Genomic DNA, 19,476 nt, shown 5'->3' on the forward strand with positions numbered 1-19,476 from the left:
GAACCAGGAGGAAAGGCTTTCCTGCAGCAGCTGGATTCCAGGGTCTCAAAGGAGAGCTGGGTACTTGGCTTGAGCCTAGCAGGGAGAGAATGGCCCCTTGCATCAGGTTTCAGACATGTGGGTCTTCTTCCTTGGCATATGGTTTCTAGCCTACATAAATCACCATGCTGGTGATTGGGGTGTGACTCTGGTCATGTCTCCACATGGCTTTGGTCAAGGAATCAAGCATGATTTAGGGCGTCTCCATTTATTAGCTGTCACCCATGGGGGAGTGTTGGGCACCAGGTCCTTCCTTCTTTTGTCAACTGCTTCTGCCCCACCTTGGTAAAGTCAGTAAAGCCAGTGTCTGCTTGCTTGGGAATGAGCAGACTACTTCCAAGATTGGGAAATGTTTGCTGACTCAGGCTCTGAATTACATCTTAGGGTGTGTGTAAGGGACAGATGAGGAGACAGACTGCTCACCTTTGGGAGCACTCCTTGAGCCCTGGTGTTTAATTATAACTTATTAGACCAGCTTTTTGGACTCCTGGTACCTCTCAGCTAAAGATGTTGGTTTTCTTTCTATCCTGCAGTCTTGTGTGGTGTTTTGGGCATGCACGTGGTACTCACACAGTGGTTTCTGCTCACCGACAGATGAAGACAGATGCACCAAAGAGGTAATCTCATTTCCCTTACTCATGGGCTTCTGACAACTGACTGACACGGGATCCAGATTTAGGGCCCCAGCTTTAAATATGAAATAATCTCACTAGTGCTGAGTCCCGGATCCGAGGTGTGCCTGTTATAGTGTCTGGTACCGATCACTTAGACGTAGTGTAGACACTTAATAAATAATTATTGAATATCTGTGGCTTACATAGTTTTTTCAGGTGCATGCAGATTCTCACCTTTGCACCCACTAAAACATAAACTCCACAAGGGCAGGGACTTATTTTGCTTCCTGTTGTGTCTGGGACAGTGCCTGGCACAGAGGAGACACTGAATAAATATTTGTTGAATGAATAAATGAACAGACTTTCTTCTCTGCCCAGGATGAGTGTGCAGGGTGCCAGGCCCCAAAGATGTCCATCATTCACTGTCATTTAGGGAACAAATATTTTGGAGTGCCAACTATGTGCCAGGCACTTGGAAAATGATAATAGTATAAAACATTCGTCTCCTGCCTCATAGGTCCATGGTACGCTGGTATATATGAGAGCTGGTCATAACACACAGGCTTGTTTCTTCCATCTCTGCTGGGGTCGCGGATCCTCACCAGAGTCTGAACAATGCTCTGGGTTTCCCACTGCTGTTTCCCTGTTCTCAGGATGCCTGGCAGGTTTCATAAACTCAGAAGGGGAGCTCCAGGGAATTTGATGTTCATTGTCCCAGCTATTTGAGAGGCTGGGTTATGGTGGGTCCCTGCTGGGGGCCAGGGGAAATGTGGGCCTCCCGCGTGACTTGTTTGAATCTCTGAAGTTCAGTGGTTCCAGTAGCTGTTTGTGGGCTTTACTTCCCTTTCTCTGCCTTTAACACTCTGCGGGTTTTCCTGTTGCCAAACAGGAGCCCCTGTGTCCTGAGCCCCTGTGTCTGTCAGTCTGTGGGGGTCAGGTTGTTTGTGGATCTTTCAGGAAGGTCCCAGGCAGGGGCCCCTCCTGTTCTCAAACCCATACCAGTCCTTTCCTCTGAAGGGAATGTGAGGGAGGAGGAAGGGGAATTTGGAGGCTTCTGAGGTTCCCTGAGAGGGGGGTGAAGTGGAAGTTCTCCCTGAGCAGGGACAGGGAGTTGAACTGATTTGCTTTGTCATTTGCTTTGGTGGCAGCTAGCCACGGTGGCAGCAGTTGTACATGTCCAGGGGTCATTTGTCCAGTTCATCACTGAGCTTTGAGCTCCCAGTCCCAGCTAGGAGTTTTCTTTCTTGGTTTTCTCTGGCAAAGATGAAGCTATAGCTTTATCATATTTTTCAGTGTTAATCTCAAAAAGCTGTGGTGGTTGCCATGTTAGTCTCTCCCACCTGAGGCACTTCCGTGGACCAGGTACTATGACAGATGTTTCAGACATGGGCCTTGGCTGCCCTTGCCCCCTCCAGGGGTGGGGAACCTAGCTCAGGGAAGAAGACATATGCACAAAAAAGATTTTTTATTTTTTATTCTTTATAAATATATGTGTGTGTGCGTGTGTGTATGTACAAGTCTTGCTCTGCTGTCCAGGCTGGAGTGCAGTGGCGTGATCATAGCTCACTGCAGCCTTGAACTCCTGGGCCCAAGCAATCCTGTTTCAGCCTCCCAAGTAGGTGGGATTATAGGTGTGCACTACCACGCCTGGCTAATTTTTAAAAAAAAATTTTTGTAGAGACAGGAGTTGCCCAGGCTGGTCTTGAACTCCTGGCCTTCAGTGATCCTCCTGCCTCAGCCTTCCAGAGTGCTGGGATTACAAGTGTGAGCCACTGGGCCCAGCTAAGATTTTTCAAATATTGGAGAACTGGTGGGTAGTGAGAACATGGGTAGATGTTTAGAAGAACAAGTCATCACTGAGGGCTGGCTTTGTTCCTGAAGAAACTGGATCTTAGATTGGGCCTTGAAAGAAAAATAGTTTATGTTGAAGTCAACCTTAGAATATTGTAAAAACAGTAATTCTCAAACTTTTTGGCCTCAAGACCTCTTTACATTCTTAAAAATTATTGAGGACTCCAGAGCTTCTGTTTACCATACTAGAAATTAAAACTGAGGAATTTAAAAGAAATTACTAATTTTTAAATTCATTTAATATAGTAATGTGATTATAAACCTGTTACATGTTACCATGACATTTTTAATGAAAAATAGCTATTTTTCGGCCGGGCGCGGTGGCTCACGCCTGTAATCCTAGCACTCTGGGAGGCCGAGGTGGGCGGATCGTTTGAGCTCAGGAGTTCGAGACCAGCCTGAGCAAGAGCGAGACCCCATCTCTGCTAAAAATAGAAAGAAATTATATGGACAGCTAAAAATATATATAGAAAAAATTAGCCGGGCATGGTGGCACATGCCTGTAGTCCCAGCTACTCGGGAGGCTGAGACAGGAGGATTGCTTGAGCCCAAGAGTTTGAGGTTGCTGTGAGCTAGGCTGACGCCACGGCACTCACTCTAGCCTGGGCAACAGAGTGAGACTCTGTCTCAAAAAAAAAAAAAAAGAAAAATAGCTATTTTTCAAAACAAAAAGAATCGAGGGGATTGACATTGTTTTACATTTTTGCCATAAAGTGTTTAATAAAAGATAGTTAAATTCTTATATCTGTTTCTATATTCAATCTTTTGCAATACTGTTGTTTTGTTTGAAGGATATGAAGAAAATCTGGCCTCACAGATTCGTGGTTGAGAAAGAGAGAAGTATTTATTAGCCCTTACAGATAATTGTGTCTCTTATTTGATACTATGCCAAACTCAACAAGTGGCAATTTCTTAGAGGTTAGTTGCAATATGAAGTCTGGAACCTTATCAACAAACTTACTATACTTTGTGACATTAAAATCCATTAGTCTATCTTACACTTTGAATGGATCTTTTACTTTGAATTGGTCATTGGGAAATAATGTTTCACTATGTTACATAGATCTTCCAAATGTTGACACATTTTATCACGTCAGAAAATCATATTCATTAATATCACCACTGATCTCATCAGCAGTCTTCCAAGTATTAGGAAGCTGTCAAGCTGACAGTGGTAGACTCAAGTTTTCCATCATTTGATTTTCTCTTAGAAGTTTGGTTTTAATAATTGGTAACATACTGTCAGTTCTGTTTTTTGAAGTGACAATCTCACTTCATTTTCAAGAAAAAGTCTCTGAAGTACTGAAGTCTAAATAGTCATAATTTGCCTGTTAATCTTTCTTTCAAGTAAAAATGGTGCTTCATGAAGAAAGTGACTAGTTTACTTGTGCAACTTTGCACAAGTACTTTTTCTTGAGACAATCATGTAATTCCTATTTTGTTACAAAGAATAAAAGATACATTCAGGGTCAACATTTAATAAAGTTAGTTTTCATTGGTTCATCTAGGACATCTCAATTGAAATTGGCATTTTAGGCTGGGCGCGGTGGCTCACGCCTGTAATCCTAGCACTCTTGGAGGCCGAGGCGGGTGGATCGCTCAAGGTCAGGAGTTCGAGACCAGCCTGAGCAAGAGTGAGACCCCCGTCTCTACTAAAAATAGAAAGAAATTATATGGACAACTAAAATATATATATATACAAAAAATTAGCCGGGCATGGTGGCACATGCCTGTAGTCCCAGCTACTCGGGAGGCTGAGGCAGTAGGATCGCTTAAGCCCAGGAGTTTGAGGTTGCTGTGAGCTAGGCTGACGCCACGGAACTCACTCTAGCCCGGGCAACAGAGTGAGACTCTGTCTCAAAAAAAAAAAAAAAAAAAATGAAATTGGCATTTTATTATCTTCATGGTTCTGTGGATTAACTGGGCTCAGCTGGGTGGTTCTCGCTTGGCATCTCTCATGTTGCTGTAGTCAAATGGAGACTGGGGCAGGCATCATCTGGAGGCTCAACTAGGCTGGACATCTACTCTGGCTCACTCATGTGGCTGGCACGTGATGCTGGCTGTTGAATGGAGTGCCTACAGGTGGCCTTTCCATGTGCCTTGGGCTTTTCACAGCAAGACAGCTGGGTTCTGAGCAGAAGCATCCTGAAAGTGAGTGGTATTGAGAGATGCAGGCAGAAATGGCAAGGTTTCTCTTGATCTACGCAGGGAAGTCACACAGTATCATTCCTCTATTCTCTTGGTCACAGGACCAGTTCAGACTCTAGGAGAGAACTACACAAGGGTATGAATACTAAGAGGCATAGTTCACTGAGGAGGGAAAGAGGCTTCCGTGCAGATCAGCTACTGCTTTTTAGCATCCCTTAGGCCGTATCTAATACTGGCCTGGCCTGTATATGAATGCTTCCAGGGGTAACCTGGCCTGTATATGAATACTTCTAAGGAGAAAAATGCATCTCCTCACAATTTCCCTTCCTGGAAGCTGCTTTGGGTTTGGAACTTCCTAGTAGGTTGATAGAGGACATTGAATGACAGGTGAAGGAATTTGCAGTCTGTTCTTTGGGCAGTGGGGAGCCATTAATGGTTTTGGAGCAAGAAATGATGGTGTTAATACTGCAAAAAGGTAGATTGAATGAAGAAAGATTGAAGGTAGAGGATGGGTAGGAGGCTACTGCAATGGTATAAACATAAGGAAATTCTTCTTCACTTTAAATCTGAATTCCTCTCGTTGCAGTTAAATGCATTGCTTTTGATCTATCAGCCTCACAGATTAAGTGCCCTGAGCATGGATGAAGTAACCCACCCTCACTCCCACCCCCACTTAGGGCTACTGATGCACAAGTGAGATTAATTAAAGGGTTCACAAAAGTTAGAAAGCAACTAAATGTAGGTTTCATTGTCAAGGCACATAAAAAATTAAGCATAAATTATTCAAAAATAAAAAGCAGGAAAGGTGAAACTTCATTTAACACCACTAACCATGTTTCAAATATGCTTCAGTTTCAGTGTCATAGACCATTAAGAAGCAAGGAAAGGAGCAAGAAGAAGAAAGAAGGGAAAGGACAAATTAGAGAATGGTGGGGAGAGGAAAAAGGGGTTAAGAAAGGAGTTAAGAGGGGCAAACAGCAAAAAATTTGAAGGAGGATGAGATTGGAGCAACTGTTGCAGGAGGCTGAGAGGTGGCTCTGTATGGGGCCAGGATGTTAGCAGAGAGCTGGCTTCTTCTCTGCTTCCCTGGGGCCTTGGCTTCTGGATTTTGGCACCCAGTGTCTTTGCCCTTTTTCTGCACACACGGACCCCGACTTGTGATGATTCAACTTTGTGATGATGGAAAAACGATATGCTTTCATTAGAAACTGTACTTCAAGTACCTATACAACCATTCCGTTTTTCACTTTCAATACAGCATTCAATAAATTACATGAGTTAGTCAACAATTTATTATAAAACAGGCTTTGTATTAGATGATTTTACCCAGTTGTAGGTTAATGTAAGTGTTCTGAGCACATTTAAGGTAGGCTAGGCTGAGCTATGATATTCTGTAGGTTAGATGTATTAAATGCATTTAAAAAATTTTTTTTTTTGAGACAGAGTCTCACTCTATTGCCCGGGCTAGAGTGCCATGGCATCAGCCTAGCTCACAGCAACCTCAAACTCCTGGGCTCAAGCAATCCTTCTGCCTCAGCCTCCCGAGTAACTGGGACTACAGGCAGGCGCCACCATGCCCGACTAATTTTTTCTATATATTTTTAGCTGCCCGACTAATTTCTTTCTATTTTTAGTAGAGAGGGGGGTCTCACTCTTGCTCAGGCTGGTCTCGAACTCCTGACCTCAAGCGATCCTCCCACCTCGGCCTCCCAGAGTGCTAGGATTACAGGCATGAACCACCACGCCCGGCCTTAAATGCAATTTTGACTTGTGATATTTTCAACTTACAGTGGGTTTATTGGGATGTAACCCAATTGTAAGTCGAGGAGCATCTGTTGCCCTTTCATTGTCTGTAAAGAGGCCTGAGTGGATTTGGTGCTAGGCAGACCTGGATATAGCTCTTAGTCTAGTGTTAATAGGTATCCAAAAATCGATTGTCATTGCTTTCATTGACCTGTTGTGATCCCGGGATCCTTATCACTGCTTTTGGCACTTCCCTTATCTAGGGCTTGTGACCTCAGAGGGACAGAGTCACTTGGCTGCCACCCCAGTGGGAATATAAGCCAGCTTGGCCCTTCCCCCAGCAGTGTCAGCAGAGCAGGCCACCTGCATACATAGTGGTCTATGGGCCCACTCTCCCTTCACAAACATGCTGTTCTTGAGTTTGTCAGAACCCAGAGCTGTACTCATCATCCCCTTTTCCAAACAAGCAAACAAGGTGTGCTTTTCTTTGGTTTCCTTTAATTGCCTAAAACATTTCCATGCTGGTAACTGTCAACTCTTTTTGCCTCCAGTTCCATTTCTTCTAGTATAGGGTTTGTCAGCCCCAACACTATGGCTATATTGGGCCAGGCAGATAATTACCTGTTGTGTGGGTTGTCTTGTGTATTGTAGGATGTTTAGCAGTCTCCCTGGCTTCTACCCACTAGATGCCAGTAGCACTCTCCCCTCCTCAGTTGTAAAAACCAAGAATGTCTCCAGACATGGCCAGATGTCCCCTACAGGTCACAAGCACTCCTGGTTAAGAACCACTTAACCGGGTGCGGTGGCTCATGCCTGTAATCCTAGCACTCTGGGAGGCCGAGGTGGGAGGATCGCTTGAGGTCAGGAGTTCGAGACCAGCCTGAGCAAGAGCGAGACCCTGTCTCTACTAAAAATAGAAATTATATGGACAACTAAAAATATATATAGAAAAAATTAGCCAGGCATGGTGGCACATGACTGTAGTCCTAGCTACTCGGGAGGCTGAGGCAGAATGATCGCTTGAGCCCAGGAGTTTGAGGTTGCTGTGAGCTAGGCTGATGCCACGTCTAGCCTGGGCAACAGAGCGAGACTCTGTCTCAAAAAAAAAAAAAAAATAACCACTGCTCTATCATTTCCCCAATAAATATTGCTGGTCACCTGGGTCCATTGGTGAACATCACATCTTTAAACCTGGTAAAATGAGCATATAGTTCTTACATTGGAAGTTTACCCTCCTTAGTCACATCACTGAGCCATCGAGAGCCTTGAGAAGGAGTAAAAATGTTACAATTAGCACCATGTTCTGACTAAGAAACCATATGATGTCCACACAACAGAAGGGCAGTGTCTAAGGCATAAAGCTATCTCCTGAGTGGTTGTGTTTTTCAGGGTATGCTTCTCCAAGTCGTTTAGTGTCTGGGTAAGAGCCACCTTCCTGTAGCTTCCAGAGGTGCCATGTGGATTAGAGTTGGCAACAGCAATGGATCACCATTGACCTGCCCATTCCTAGTGTCCAACGTGGTGGTCATAGCACTCTGGTCACAGCTGTCTTCCTCTCCAAGCCCAGATGGGTTCTCAGAACCCTGCACCCCAGGAAGCACTCATGAGAGAAAGCTTCTTTGCCATCCTGATCTAGAGCTTGTGTGTCTGGCTCACCCACTTCTTTGTAGCTCTCTCTTCTGTAAAAGCCTTCAGGACAGTCCAAAGATCGTGATCCATTCCTCTTGACCCTCAGCAGGCATATCCTGGAATGCATTCCTCAGCGGTCCATTGGGGGCTTCTGGTAGGAGAAGAGAAAACTGCCCTTCCCTTCCAAGGAGACCATGCAAGGACCAAAATGCTCAGTTCCGTACACTTAATTCTCTACCACTTGCTTAAATAGCATGCAATTACAGCGAAAGAAAGACCTTGGCCTGGGGGTGCTGCTGAGCCTCTTGATCTGATACTTCTTTCACTTGGAGCAGGAATCTGAACTGTGTTTCCTTCTCTCTCTCTCTCTCTTTTTTTTTTTTTTTTTTTGAGACAGAGTCTCACTGTGTTGCCCGGACTAGAGTGCTGTGGCGTCAGCCTAGCTCACAGCAACCTCAAACTCCCAGGCTCAAGCCATCCTCCTGCCTCAGCCTCCCGAGTAGCTGGGACTATAGGAGCATGCCACCATGTCCAGCTAATTTTTTCTATTTTTAGTTACACAGCTAATGTTTTTTCTATTTTTTAGTAGAGACGGGGTCTCACTCTTGCTCATGTTGGTCTTGAACTGCTGACCTCAAGCGATCCTCTTGCCTTGGCCTCCCAGAGTGCCAGGATTACAGGTGTGAGCCCCACACCTGGCCTGAACTGTGTTTCTTCCAAATTTTTTGGAGTTTGCTTCCTTGGTGGTAAGCTAAATAATGGCCCTCAAAGATATATAGGCCATAACCTGTCGATATGATCTTATGTGACAAAATGGACTCTGCAGATGTGATTAAGTAAGGATCTTGGGATGGGGAGATTATCCTGGATTATATGGGTGGGCCCTAAATGCAGTCACAAGTATCCTTATAAGGGGAGGCAGAGATTAGACACAGAAGGAAGCAATGTGACTGACTGCTGCAGCAAGATGCTACACTGCTGGCTTTGAATGTGGAGGAAGAGGCCAAAAAATGCAAGGAATGCAGCTCTAGAAGCTTTTGGAAAAGGCAAGGAAACGATTCTCCCCCTAGAACCTCTGGAGGACGTGCAGCCCTGCCAACATGTTGATTTTGGCCCAGTGAAACTAATTTCAGATTTCTGACCTCCAGAACTATAAGAGTAAATGTATTTTGTTTTAAGCCACTAAATTTGTGATAATTTGTTATGTCATGAAGCTGACGCAGGGCTCATCTGCCTCCAGGTACAGGTGGTGACTTGGCCAATCTCTTCTCATTTTAAGGAATCCTTTTCATGGCGCTAGGAGAGTACAGGCCCAGCCTTTTTCCAAATTAATATTTAAGACAATCTGCACTTTGGGGGAACCTGTGGACTGCAATCTTGGGAGCAGAGATACTCAGTGTCTGATCCTTGCATTTGGAACTCTCCTCACACCTTCAATCAGATCAGTAATAAAGGGTTTCTTTCAGACTGTTGGGGTTCCAGAATTAGTTAAAATGTGATTCCAATTTCATCATCTCCTCTACCCCTCTGCCTTCCTGTCATTCAACAGATATTTTTGGGGTGCCTCCTATGTGCTAGGCACGGGGGGGGGGGGGGGGTAAAGGGGTAAACAAAGCAGATAAAAAACATCCCCTGCCCTCATGGTAGTTGAGATGGAGAGAAGGGGAGGGAGCTAAAATTAGGTAAATAACATGTGAGATGATGATAAATGCTATATAGTAAAATAATGCAGGAAAGGAGGGCGGTGGCATTTTTAAATGGAGGGCCAGGAGAAGCCCTCAATGAGAAGGTGATATTTAAGTTGAAGGAGGAAAGTGAGCCATGTGTGGGAAGAATCTTACAGGCCAAGGGACAGCAGGTACAAAGGCCCTGAGGTGGAACACAGCTGGGGTGCTTGAGGAGTGGCCAGGTGGCCAGCGTGGCTGGAGCAGAGCCAAGGAAGAGGACAGGAGTGAGAGATGTGATGGGGACCTTAAGTGCTGTAAAATCTGGTACTGCACTTGGCCCTTCCTCCCTCCTCACAGCACCTCTTGGTTTTTATGCCCATGTTTCTCCGTTGCTTTCTGTAGAATATTTGTCACATCATACCTAGGGAATATCAGTAGGTAAACATAGTCAATTAAAAATACTAGAAGAGGGGAAAAAAGCGCAGCCTCCTCTTTCTGAATAATAGAAGCAGTTCTACCGTCAGAGTTGGTGTGGGGCTGTGTGCCTAGAAGCGCAGGTTGGCCGCTCTCCCCAGGCAGTGCCGGGCGGTTTCTGCGAGTCTTCCCCTCCATCGCCCTCAGCCTGCCGCTCTCCACTCCACCCGCCCTGATGTGCCTGGTGTGGGTCCCACAGGTGCTCACCCGAAATGCTTTCTGAGCCCCTCCCCTCCCAGTGTTAAGGCAAGTGTTACAGCGAGTGGTCCCGAGGACAAACCGAGCAGCACACGGAGAGTCGGAGAATCAACGTTTATTCGCCGGTGGGCTCAGAAGGGTCTCGCCACCAAATTCTGAGCCCTGTCTACCCAATTCTTCCACTTTTATTAAGTTGGGGTGATCCAAGGGGAGGGATCTCAGGCGACTAATGCCCGCCAGGTAATAAGTTTAGTGTCTGCACTAGGCAATAGGATTAGTATTATGCTGATGTGCCAAATGTTAGGTCAGTGATATGCTAATGTACCAGGTGTTAGGTTAGTGACATGCTAATGTGGGTCCTCCGTGAGGGGTGGGGGTCTCAGGCGGCCGCTGTGCCAAGCAATAGATGGGAGTTTTCCTTATCACCAGGAGCAGCACTGTGGTCTGCGTTCTTCCCTCTCACTCAGCCTGGGGGCTGGGGGCTGGGGCCACTGCGCATTTGCGGCTATCTCCCGGCCTCGGCACTCACAGCCCCTCCCCCAGCCCCAAGCAGCCTCAGGACTCTGTCTCCTCAGCCTCAGTAGATGGTCTTGCTTTCATGCCTACCCTTCCTCTGTCTCCAGAGATGAAACCCTCTACCTGTAGCTGGCGCAGCCCCTCTCCCTTCTCTAGTACTTACAATGTTGCTTGAGTTTCTAAGAATCAGATCCCAGAAGGTCAAGTAAGCCCAGGTTGAAGAGTCACTCTGTCCCTGGGTAGACACTCATGACAGTTCTGGTGCTCTGGCAACTCTCCAGAATTCTAGCCTGTTGGTAACCTCTGTCATCATCTGAGGGCCAGGGTACAAATTGTCTCCACAGATTAAGTCTGTGCCTGTGTCCCTGATTTTATATCCCTGTGTGACTCTGCCTGGCATCTACTTTAAATAGTGGGGCCAAATAGATTGTCGTTGAAAAATAAAAGATATTTGATAATAGATTGACCAATAATAATTTCCAGCTCCCAAGTGCAAATCACTAGGTAAATAAATTCTCAAATTGCAGACTGCATCCTATCAAAATTGTGTCAATCCAGACCTATTTATATTCTCTTGCAGTATATAATTCTCATGACTTTTCCTTTTGGCATCTTAACACTACAGTATACTTACAACATATGGCCACAATTTGTCCTCCATATCCTTGCAGTGTACCACCTTTAAAAAGTTTAATCTGTTTTCTAGTTCATTCCCTGACTCAGTAGGCTTATCTGTACCCAAGCCAAGACCTGCCTCTGTCCCCTGCAAGCCTATGGTAGTCTGGTTTTCTCCCTCTCTATCAGGACCTTCTGTGTTTGATTCACTTTTGCAAACCGAGGAGTGCTTTTCCTGAGCTGGTTCTAGCACTCCCTGGGCTCCTGCCTGTGTGCTGCTTTCTCTGTGTGGACTGCAGCCTGCACTTTGTCCTCCTTTCTGCTTTGACAGTGCAAGAGAATGGCTCCATCCACCTGGTGTTCTTAGTGAGTCAGGACCTTGTTGAGTTGTGAGGGAGCAGCCTTCACAGCACAGTCACATCCTCAGTTCTGTGCATGTTCATCAGTCATGATCAAAGACCATCTTTCCAGACATTGGCTCTTGATAGAGTCCTCAAGTGCTTTGCACAGAGGTGCTCACTAAGCACTTGCCAGGTGGAAGGATGACTAGCTGGCCAGCCTAAGTGGCCTTTTTCCCACAGAGTGGCCCTGGCATTGGCCTACTCCAGAGCCCTGTCTGGAAAGCCATTTCATGGGGAAGCAGTCAGGCATCTGTAGGAGGAAACTTAAGCCAACATATCACTTAAGGACCCTTTCACAGTTGTTGCTCCTCCCTTTTTTAAACTCAATGTAGAAAATTGAGATTTTTGGCTTTGGCAGAGCCTTTCCCATTGCCTCCTTCATGCTTCCTTCCCAGAGTGTCTGAGTAAGGCTCCCTTCTCACACCTCTGGCTCGTAGCCTCCCATGGGATAGCATGGTGGAGTTATTGCTTACATTCTAGGCTTTGCTATTGGACTGAGTTCAGGAGCTGGGCTGACTTGTGTCCCTACTTGTGTCTATTCCCCTTCCATTGCAGAGCCTGTAGATACCCTGAGTGAGTACAGTATGGCTTCCATGTGTTGTATATGTTGATACTTTGCTAATCACTTTACATACATCACTGTCTAATCCACACTACAACCCTAAGAGGCAGGAACCATTGTATCCCTTTTACAGATGAGAATTCCGAGGCTCAGACTGGTTAGGAAAATTGCCTAAAGTTGCACAGCTAATAAATGGCAGAACTGGGATTTGAACCCAAGCGATTAAAGCCCAGGTCTTTGCTCACCAAATAGCAGGGTCTCTTAGGAGGAATGGCTGGCTGCATCTAATTGTTCCAGTTTGGAACGTACCTGCTTAACTGGCCAGACTGGTGTTGGCTCCAGAGAGTAGCAGAGTCTCTTGCTGGTCACTGAGCAGAAGCAAAATTTTGGCAGGCCTTGGGGCCTCCTGCAGAGTCTCATTTCAGGTCAGTGGGCAGAGGAGGCCCTGCGAATGGCCGTGCACGGTGGCCTCCTGGATCTGCTTCAGGGTGATTGAGCAAGCCCCCTAGCACCACAAGAAACTAACCAACCAAAGTGTGGGCCAGACATGTAGAGTGGGAGGAACTTGTTAGGAGAAAAAAAACAATCTCTGCTCTGAGTGATTAATCAGCAGCTTTTAGTCTGGTGAAGTGAAAGGGGAAAGAGAAGTTGGCCCAGATGTGCACGTAGGGAGAGGAGAAAGGGAGGGAAATTGCCTGTATTCAGATTCTCTCTTGGGCCAGGTGCTGCCCAAAGGATGAGCTCCCCCATCCCCACCCCAGCCTGCAAGGTGTGGGTATTGTTATTCCCGTTTTATAGAGGAGGAGCAGGATCAGAGAGGTTAAACTGCTCATTCAAGTCACACAGCTACCAAGTGGCAGAACTGGAGTTTGAGCCCTTTCGAGTCCCTGTTCTCAGTTTAGTAACTCTGCTCTTCCTGCCGATGTCACCTCAGCCTGGGCTTTCCAGGCATGTGTGAATGAGGTGTGGGCAAGTGTGGGCTTGTGAGCAGAGGCTGAAAGGGAATCAGGGCTCTTGGTACCTGTCCTGTTCCCAACATGGGCCCTACACAGAGCAGCAGGACTTACTGTGTCCAAACCAGAGTGGCATTATGTTTTTCTCCTTTCTTGTACCTTGTCATCCTTGGTTTATTTTTAGAGAGCCTTTTCTATTTCGGTTCCCATTTCCTGACTTGGTGACAGGGGCTGGGGTGCAGAGATGGCACTGGGAATCAGAAGAGGCAGGCATAGGTGGCATCTCAGTGGTGGCCTTGGCTGGTCTCTGGGGACTGGGCCCACCTGCCTGCCTTTGCTGGCTGTCCTCAGGCCAGCTGTAGGCCCTGGGGATCCCAGAGCTCTGGTAACCAGAGGCTGGTAGGGCAATCAAGACAGAGACAGCCACACTCCTCATTTCTTTGGCTTCTCAGAAGGGAATGAGCTTTCCCCTGGAGCAGAGCAAAAAATAGCATGTGACGCTCTTTGTAACTCTGGCTCCCTGCCTGTTTCTGAGGGTAAGAACTTCGAGGGAATACGGAGTAGTGGTTAAGAGCCAGGCTGTGTGGGACTAAATTCTGGCCCTGACAACTTCTGGCTGAGTGGCCTTGGGCAAGTCACTTTACCCCTACATGGGGGTAATAACTGTAGACCCTACAGCCCCGAGGACTAAAACTCATACATGGAAAGGCACTGAGTTTTTTATTTCAGTAATTTTGTGACATGCCTTTCCCATTTTTCAAGTGGTTTAATTATGTCTCTGCCGTCTGACCTTCCTCCCCTTAGCGGGAAAGGCATTTGGCCCACAGGGAGGCAGTTGGGAAGAGCTGCCTTGGTTGTTCCTTGGTGTTATGGCCTAAAGCATGGAGAGCAGAGAGGTGCGTGAAGTCTGAGTCGGCCTCTCCCCATCTGTGTCTCTCCCTGTCTCTGTCCCCTCGCCCCGTCATCTGCTCTGCTTACTCACCACTCCTGCCTTTTTTTTTGCTTCCATACACATCCAGAAAAGGATACCACCTCCAGTCTGAAGGTTTCTTTTCATGGCTTTTCGGGAGAAATCTCTCAGGAGCTCAGACAAAAGATGCACAGAGAAGAGATAGGGAGGGGGATGCCTGGATTGGGAATGGGGTCTTGGGAAGCGTGACCAAGAGGAGGGCCTGGGTCCCTGTCTCTATCTTGAGTCAGTGAGAAGAAGAAACGGTGATAGGTCGGGGTGGGACAGGCAGCAGGTGGCTGTGGGGACTTCTTGCTGAGACAGCAAGCAAACTGGCCAGGAAGACGCCTGGAGAATAAGGGGCCTAGATATGGGCCAAGAATAGGGGAGAAAAAAATACGTCTCGATGGGACCTGCTCCTCCACCGGGGCCCTGTTCTTTCCATGATTCTCTCTCCTTCCACCTGATCTGCTTTCCCCACCTGGCAGCGCCCAGGCCTGGTAGTTTGACAAGTTGGGCATATCGGGCTACGGTGCCTTACTGACACCTGTGTGGCAGCAGCTGCACAGCCCTTGGCACCTCCCTAGGCAGTAGGCAGGGATCTGAGCAGAGCAGTCAGGCACGGGGAAGAGGTTCCATGCAGCAACAGCTCGGATTCCATTCCAGAAAAGCAGCTGAGAGCCAGGAAGAAAATTGAAGATAAGGTACTTTGTGGGGAACAAGCTATGCCCCTTCACTTCCTAGAGAATAAAATGGTGTGTCTGGCAGTAGGCAAGGGGATGACCTCTCTGAGCCCTGAGCGTGAGTGCGAGTTGACTTCTCAGGTTCTTTCTGGGCCACTTTGGCTTGCACACAGGTTGGGCCAGGAATTCACACTTAAGAGCAGGCTGATTTCCATAAGCTGTATATTCCTGTGAGCCTGCCTGAGTCGTGCCTGTTCTCCTGTGACCCCACGTCTGGTGAGACGGGCAGATGCCCTCTGAGCTGCAGGGCAGGATAGCTTCCTGTATGTCCCCTCAAAGCCTGCGCCACCCCACTCCCTTCACTACTCTGAAGCTATAATTAAGTTCCCATGTGAAACTGTATCCCTCAGCTGACACACGCTTGTATCCGCAGCCCTGGTCATTGGGCAGCTCATCTGGGGTGACTTCTGGGCCTGTGCCTGTCTTCAGATGGTCTTGGGTGGATCTGAGTAGGTGGTGCAGACCCGCCAGGAAAGGGAGGGGTCCAGTGAGGCACGGCCCGGGCCTTACCCAAAGGCCAGGGTACACAAAGATGGAGGAGACAGACCACAGCCTCGCAGGGCGGGAGTACTACAGCACAGAATGTGAGCTGTTTATTTAACTTTATATTCTATGTATATTTTTATAGCATTTTAAAATTGGGATATATTTTACATGACAAAATTCACTACTTTAAAGTACACACTTTAGTGGTTTTTAACATATTCAACAGTGTTGTACAACCATCACCACTGATTCCAGAACATTTCTGTCACCTCAAAAACACACTGGGGCTGGGCGCGGTGGCTCATGTCTATAATCCTAACACTCTGGGAGGCCAAGGTGGAAGGATCACTTGAGGTCAGGAGTTCGAGACCAGCCTGAGCAAGAGCGAGACCCCGTCTCTACTAAAAATAGAAAAATTAGCCGGCATGGTGGCGCATGCCTGTAGTCCCAGCTACCCGGGAGGCTGAGGCAGGAGGATCGCTTGAGCCCAGGAGTTTGAGGTTGCTGTGAGCTAGGCTGATGCCACTGCACTCCAGCCTGGGCAACAGAGTGAGACTCTGTCTCAAAGAAAAGAAAAAAGAAAAAAACAAATGCTGGACTCTTCAGAGAATGCCTCACAAAGGAACACTCTTTTCATTTTCTGGGTGTTTCTAAAAGTGGCACCTGTGCTGCTGGAGCCATCTTGCAACGACCCCGAGGATCAGCTAACACTTAGGAAGGCAGGGTGATGGGCTGCGTGGAATCTGGGCCTTTGATGACAGACTTGAGCCTCTGAACAAATTAAATCAAAGTCTGCGTTACTTCTGGGCTTCCTGTTAATGAGAGAATAAATTTTCTTGCTCATTAAGCCAGCGTTAAAGAAAGAAAATTATTCATGACACTTTTAAAGATGGAGAGGATCTTTGTCACCAGTTTAAGAGATTCTGTTATGTGCAAAATACTCCACCATATTGTTTTCTGCTGCTGTTGTTAAATAAAAATCATAGGACATATTGGAGCTCAGAAACTTTGACATACTGGACTGAAGAAGTCTCAAGGTCTCTTTGACCTTCCCTCAACACATCATCCCTCCCAAAGAAGCGGAAGTTCATTTCTGCCTTAGATCCAGACCCACTGAAGAACAATTGTTTTTTCTTCCTCTTCCTGTAAGACCAAGAAAGTAACCACACCTGAACAGACCCTTTCACTGCCAAAGACAACTGTTTACAAATTAATCTCTGTTCCCGGACGTGTTCATCTTCCCTAATAATCCTTTATTGCCCCTCCACGGAATTCCTCTTCTCCTGCCTCCCATAACCCTTTTTGCCAGGATGGTATATAAGCTGCTGAACCCTGTTGAGGTGTAGGTAATCACCCTGTGATTCTCCCCGTGTATACATGTTAAATAAATTTCTATGCCTTTTCTCAAAAAACAAAACAAAAACAAATGCTGTACCAATTAATGATCCCAGTACCCTCTTCACCTCATCCATCCCCTCGAAACCACTAATCTGCTTCCTTTCTTTATGGATTTTCCTATTCTGGACATTCCATATAAAGGAATCATATAATATGTGGCCTTTTGTGTCTGGATTTTTTCACTTAGCATAATGTTTTCAAGGTTTATCCATGTTATAGCATACTACAGTACTTTATTCCTTTTTATGGCCAAATAATATTCCATTGTACATATTTCTCACACTTTGTTTATCCATTTGTCAGTTTGTAGACATTTGGGTTATTTCCCTTTTTTGGCTGCTCTGAACATTCATGTACCAGCTTTTGTGTGGACATATGTTTGACCTTTTCTTGGGCAGATACTTAGTGAGATTGCAGGGTCTTGTGTTAACTCCGTGTTTCACATCTTGAGGAACCACCAAACTGTTTTCCAAAGTGGCTGCGCCATGCCCTCACTCACTCTTTCATTTATTTATTTATACAGTTTATTGGCTATTTTATTTATTTATTATTAATTATGGATGTAATTTTAAAATATACATAGCATAAAATTTACTGTTTTAACTATTTTTAATATATAGTTCAGTGGCATTAAGTATATTCACATTGTTGTGCAACCATCACTACTATCCATCTCTAGAACATTTTTTATAATTGTAAAACTGAAACTCTCTACCCATTAAATAGTTCTCACTCCCTGCTCTTCCCAGCCCCTAGTAACCACCATTCTACTTTCTGTCTTTGTGAATTATGCACTATTTGCATTTTTATGACACTTAATTCACTTAACATAATGTCTTCAGGTGCATCCATGTTGCATCGTGTATCAGAATTTCCTTCCTTTTGAAGGCTGAATAATATTCCATTGTATGTATATACCACATTTTGTGTAGCCATTCATCCATCAGTGGACACGTGGGTTGCTTTGACCTTATAGCTGTTGCTGCTGTAAACATGGGCGTACAGATGTTCATATCCCTGCTTTCAGTTATTTTGGCTATATACCCCAAAGTAGAATTGCTGGGTCATTTGATAACTCTATTTTTAAATTTTTGAGGAAACACCATACTGTTTTCTATTGTGGCTGCACCATTTTACGTTCCCACCAGCAGTGCACACGTGTCCCCATCCCCACTTTTGATTGAGAGCTTGATTGCATATAGGATCCAGTACCAGTCCACAGCCTGGCGGTTGGGGACCGCAGACTTACTGTGTCTTGGCCATCTTTGCATACCAGACATGTAGAGCTTCCTCATTCTTTTTTATAGCCGCCTCATCCATTGTATGGGTGTGCCATTCACTTACTTATTGATCGTGCAGGTAATTTCCAGTCTTTTGCATCAATGAATAATCTTGTACACAAATAAATGGATTGACAGTGCCACAGTAGGGTAAGTGTGGTGATGAAGATACACACTGTGGGGGAAGGGAAGGCTTCCAGAGGAGACTCCGGTTGACGGGGCCTGCAGAAAGGCTCAGGTGAGCACTGGCATCTGAGTGGGCCTTGCAGACTGGGCAGAATTGCAGCAGGCTGAGATGTTGAGGGAAGGGCAGGTGTGAATAAAGGAGCAGCAGCTCAGGTGTGACTGGGGAAGTCAAGAGTATTAGTTATCTATTGACACATAACAAAGTACCCCAAAACATAGTGGCTTAACACAACATTCGTTATCTTGGAGTTTCTATGGGTTAGGAGGGGTTTACACAGGAATGTGAATACCAAGAGACAGGGATTATTGCCAGCCATTTTAGAGGCTGACTCTAATAGCAAGTTGCAGTGAGGATGGATTGGCCAGAACAAGCCAGGACAGCAGGATGGAGCCATTATTATAGACAATCTTGCATGCTTGGCTGATGTGAGAACAGTGGGAGCCATGGAAGGTCTTTGAGCAGGAGAATAATGTGATAGCTGTCATCTAGGACAGTTAATCTGCTAGCATAATGCTAGAGGGATCAAAATGGAGAGAGATATGCAGGTAGAGACCTAGTTTAGGAAATGATTTAGTAGCCTAGGTGAGAAGTTTCTGGACTGGAATAACATTTACTATGTGTTGAGTACCTTCTCTGTGCTAAGTACTTTAGCTGCATTTTCTCTCATCTTGGAAACAGTCACAAAAAGAAGGTATTATTGATTTATATTCAGTTTGCAGCTGAGGAGACGGCCTCAGAATTTAAGAAACTTGGGTATGTCCCACAGCTGGTAAGTTGCAGAACAGCACTCAGGGCTACCTGGCTTTCACCAGTGTGCCTCTGGCAGAGTGGGAGTGGAAAGGTGGGGGTGACTGGGGAGATGCGGTCTTGGCGGCTCTCTGGATGCTGAAGGAAATGAAGGAGTCTGGGAGATTTGACTTTTTGAACCTGAGGGGCTGGGACAAAGATGACACTATAGTAGGAAGAGGAGAGGCTGGAGGGAACGCTGCTATGATGGGGGAGATGCGCCATTTTGGAACATGG

General features: G+C 46.1%; 1 protein-coding gene across 5 annotated transcripts in view; it reads left to right on the top strand.

The window, feature by feature from the left end:
* The window catches only part of PPARD (peroxisome proliferator activated receptor delta), a 75,368-nt gene that overhangs the window by 3,318 nt on the left and 52,574 nt on the right, over nucleotides 1-19,476 (top strand). For all 5 annotated transcript variants that reach the window (XM_069489204.1, XM_069489208.1, XM_069489207.1 and 2 more), the window contains exon 2: nucleotides 573-656. Coding sequence is in view for 1 of the 5 variants with exons in the window: in XM_069489207.1 (XP_069345308.1) it covers nucleotides 644-656 (13 nt within the window). In the remaining 4 variants the exon portion in view is untranslated. The remainder of the gene's footprint in view (nucleotides 1-572; nucleotides 657-19,476) is intronic.

Source organism: Eulemur rufifrons, chromosome 15, assembly GCF_041146395.1.
Source record: "Eulemur rufifrons isolate Redbay chromosome 15, OSU_ERuf_1, whole genome shotgun sequence".
In the NCBI taxonomy this organism is placed as follows: Eukaryota; Metazoa; Chordata; class Mammalia; order Primates; family Lemuridae; genus Eulemur; species Eulemur rufifrons.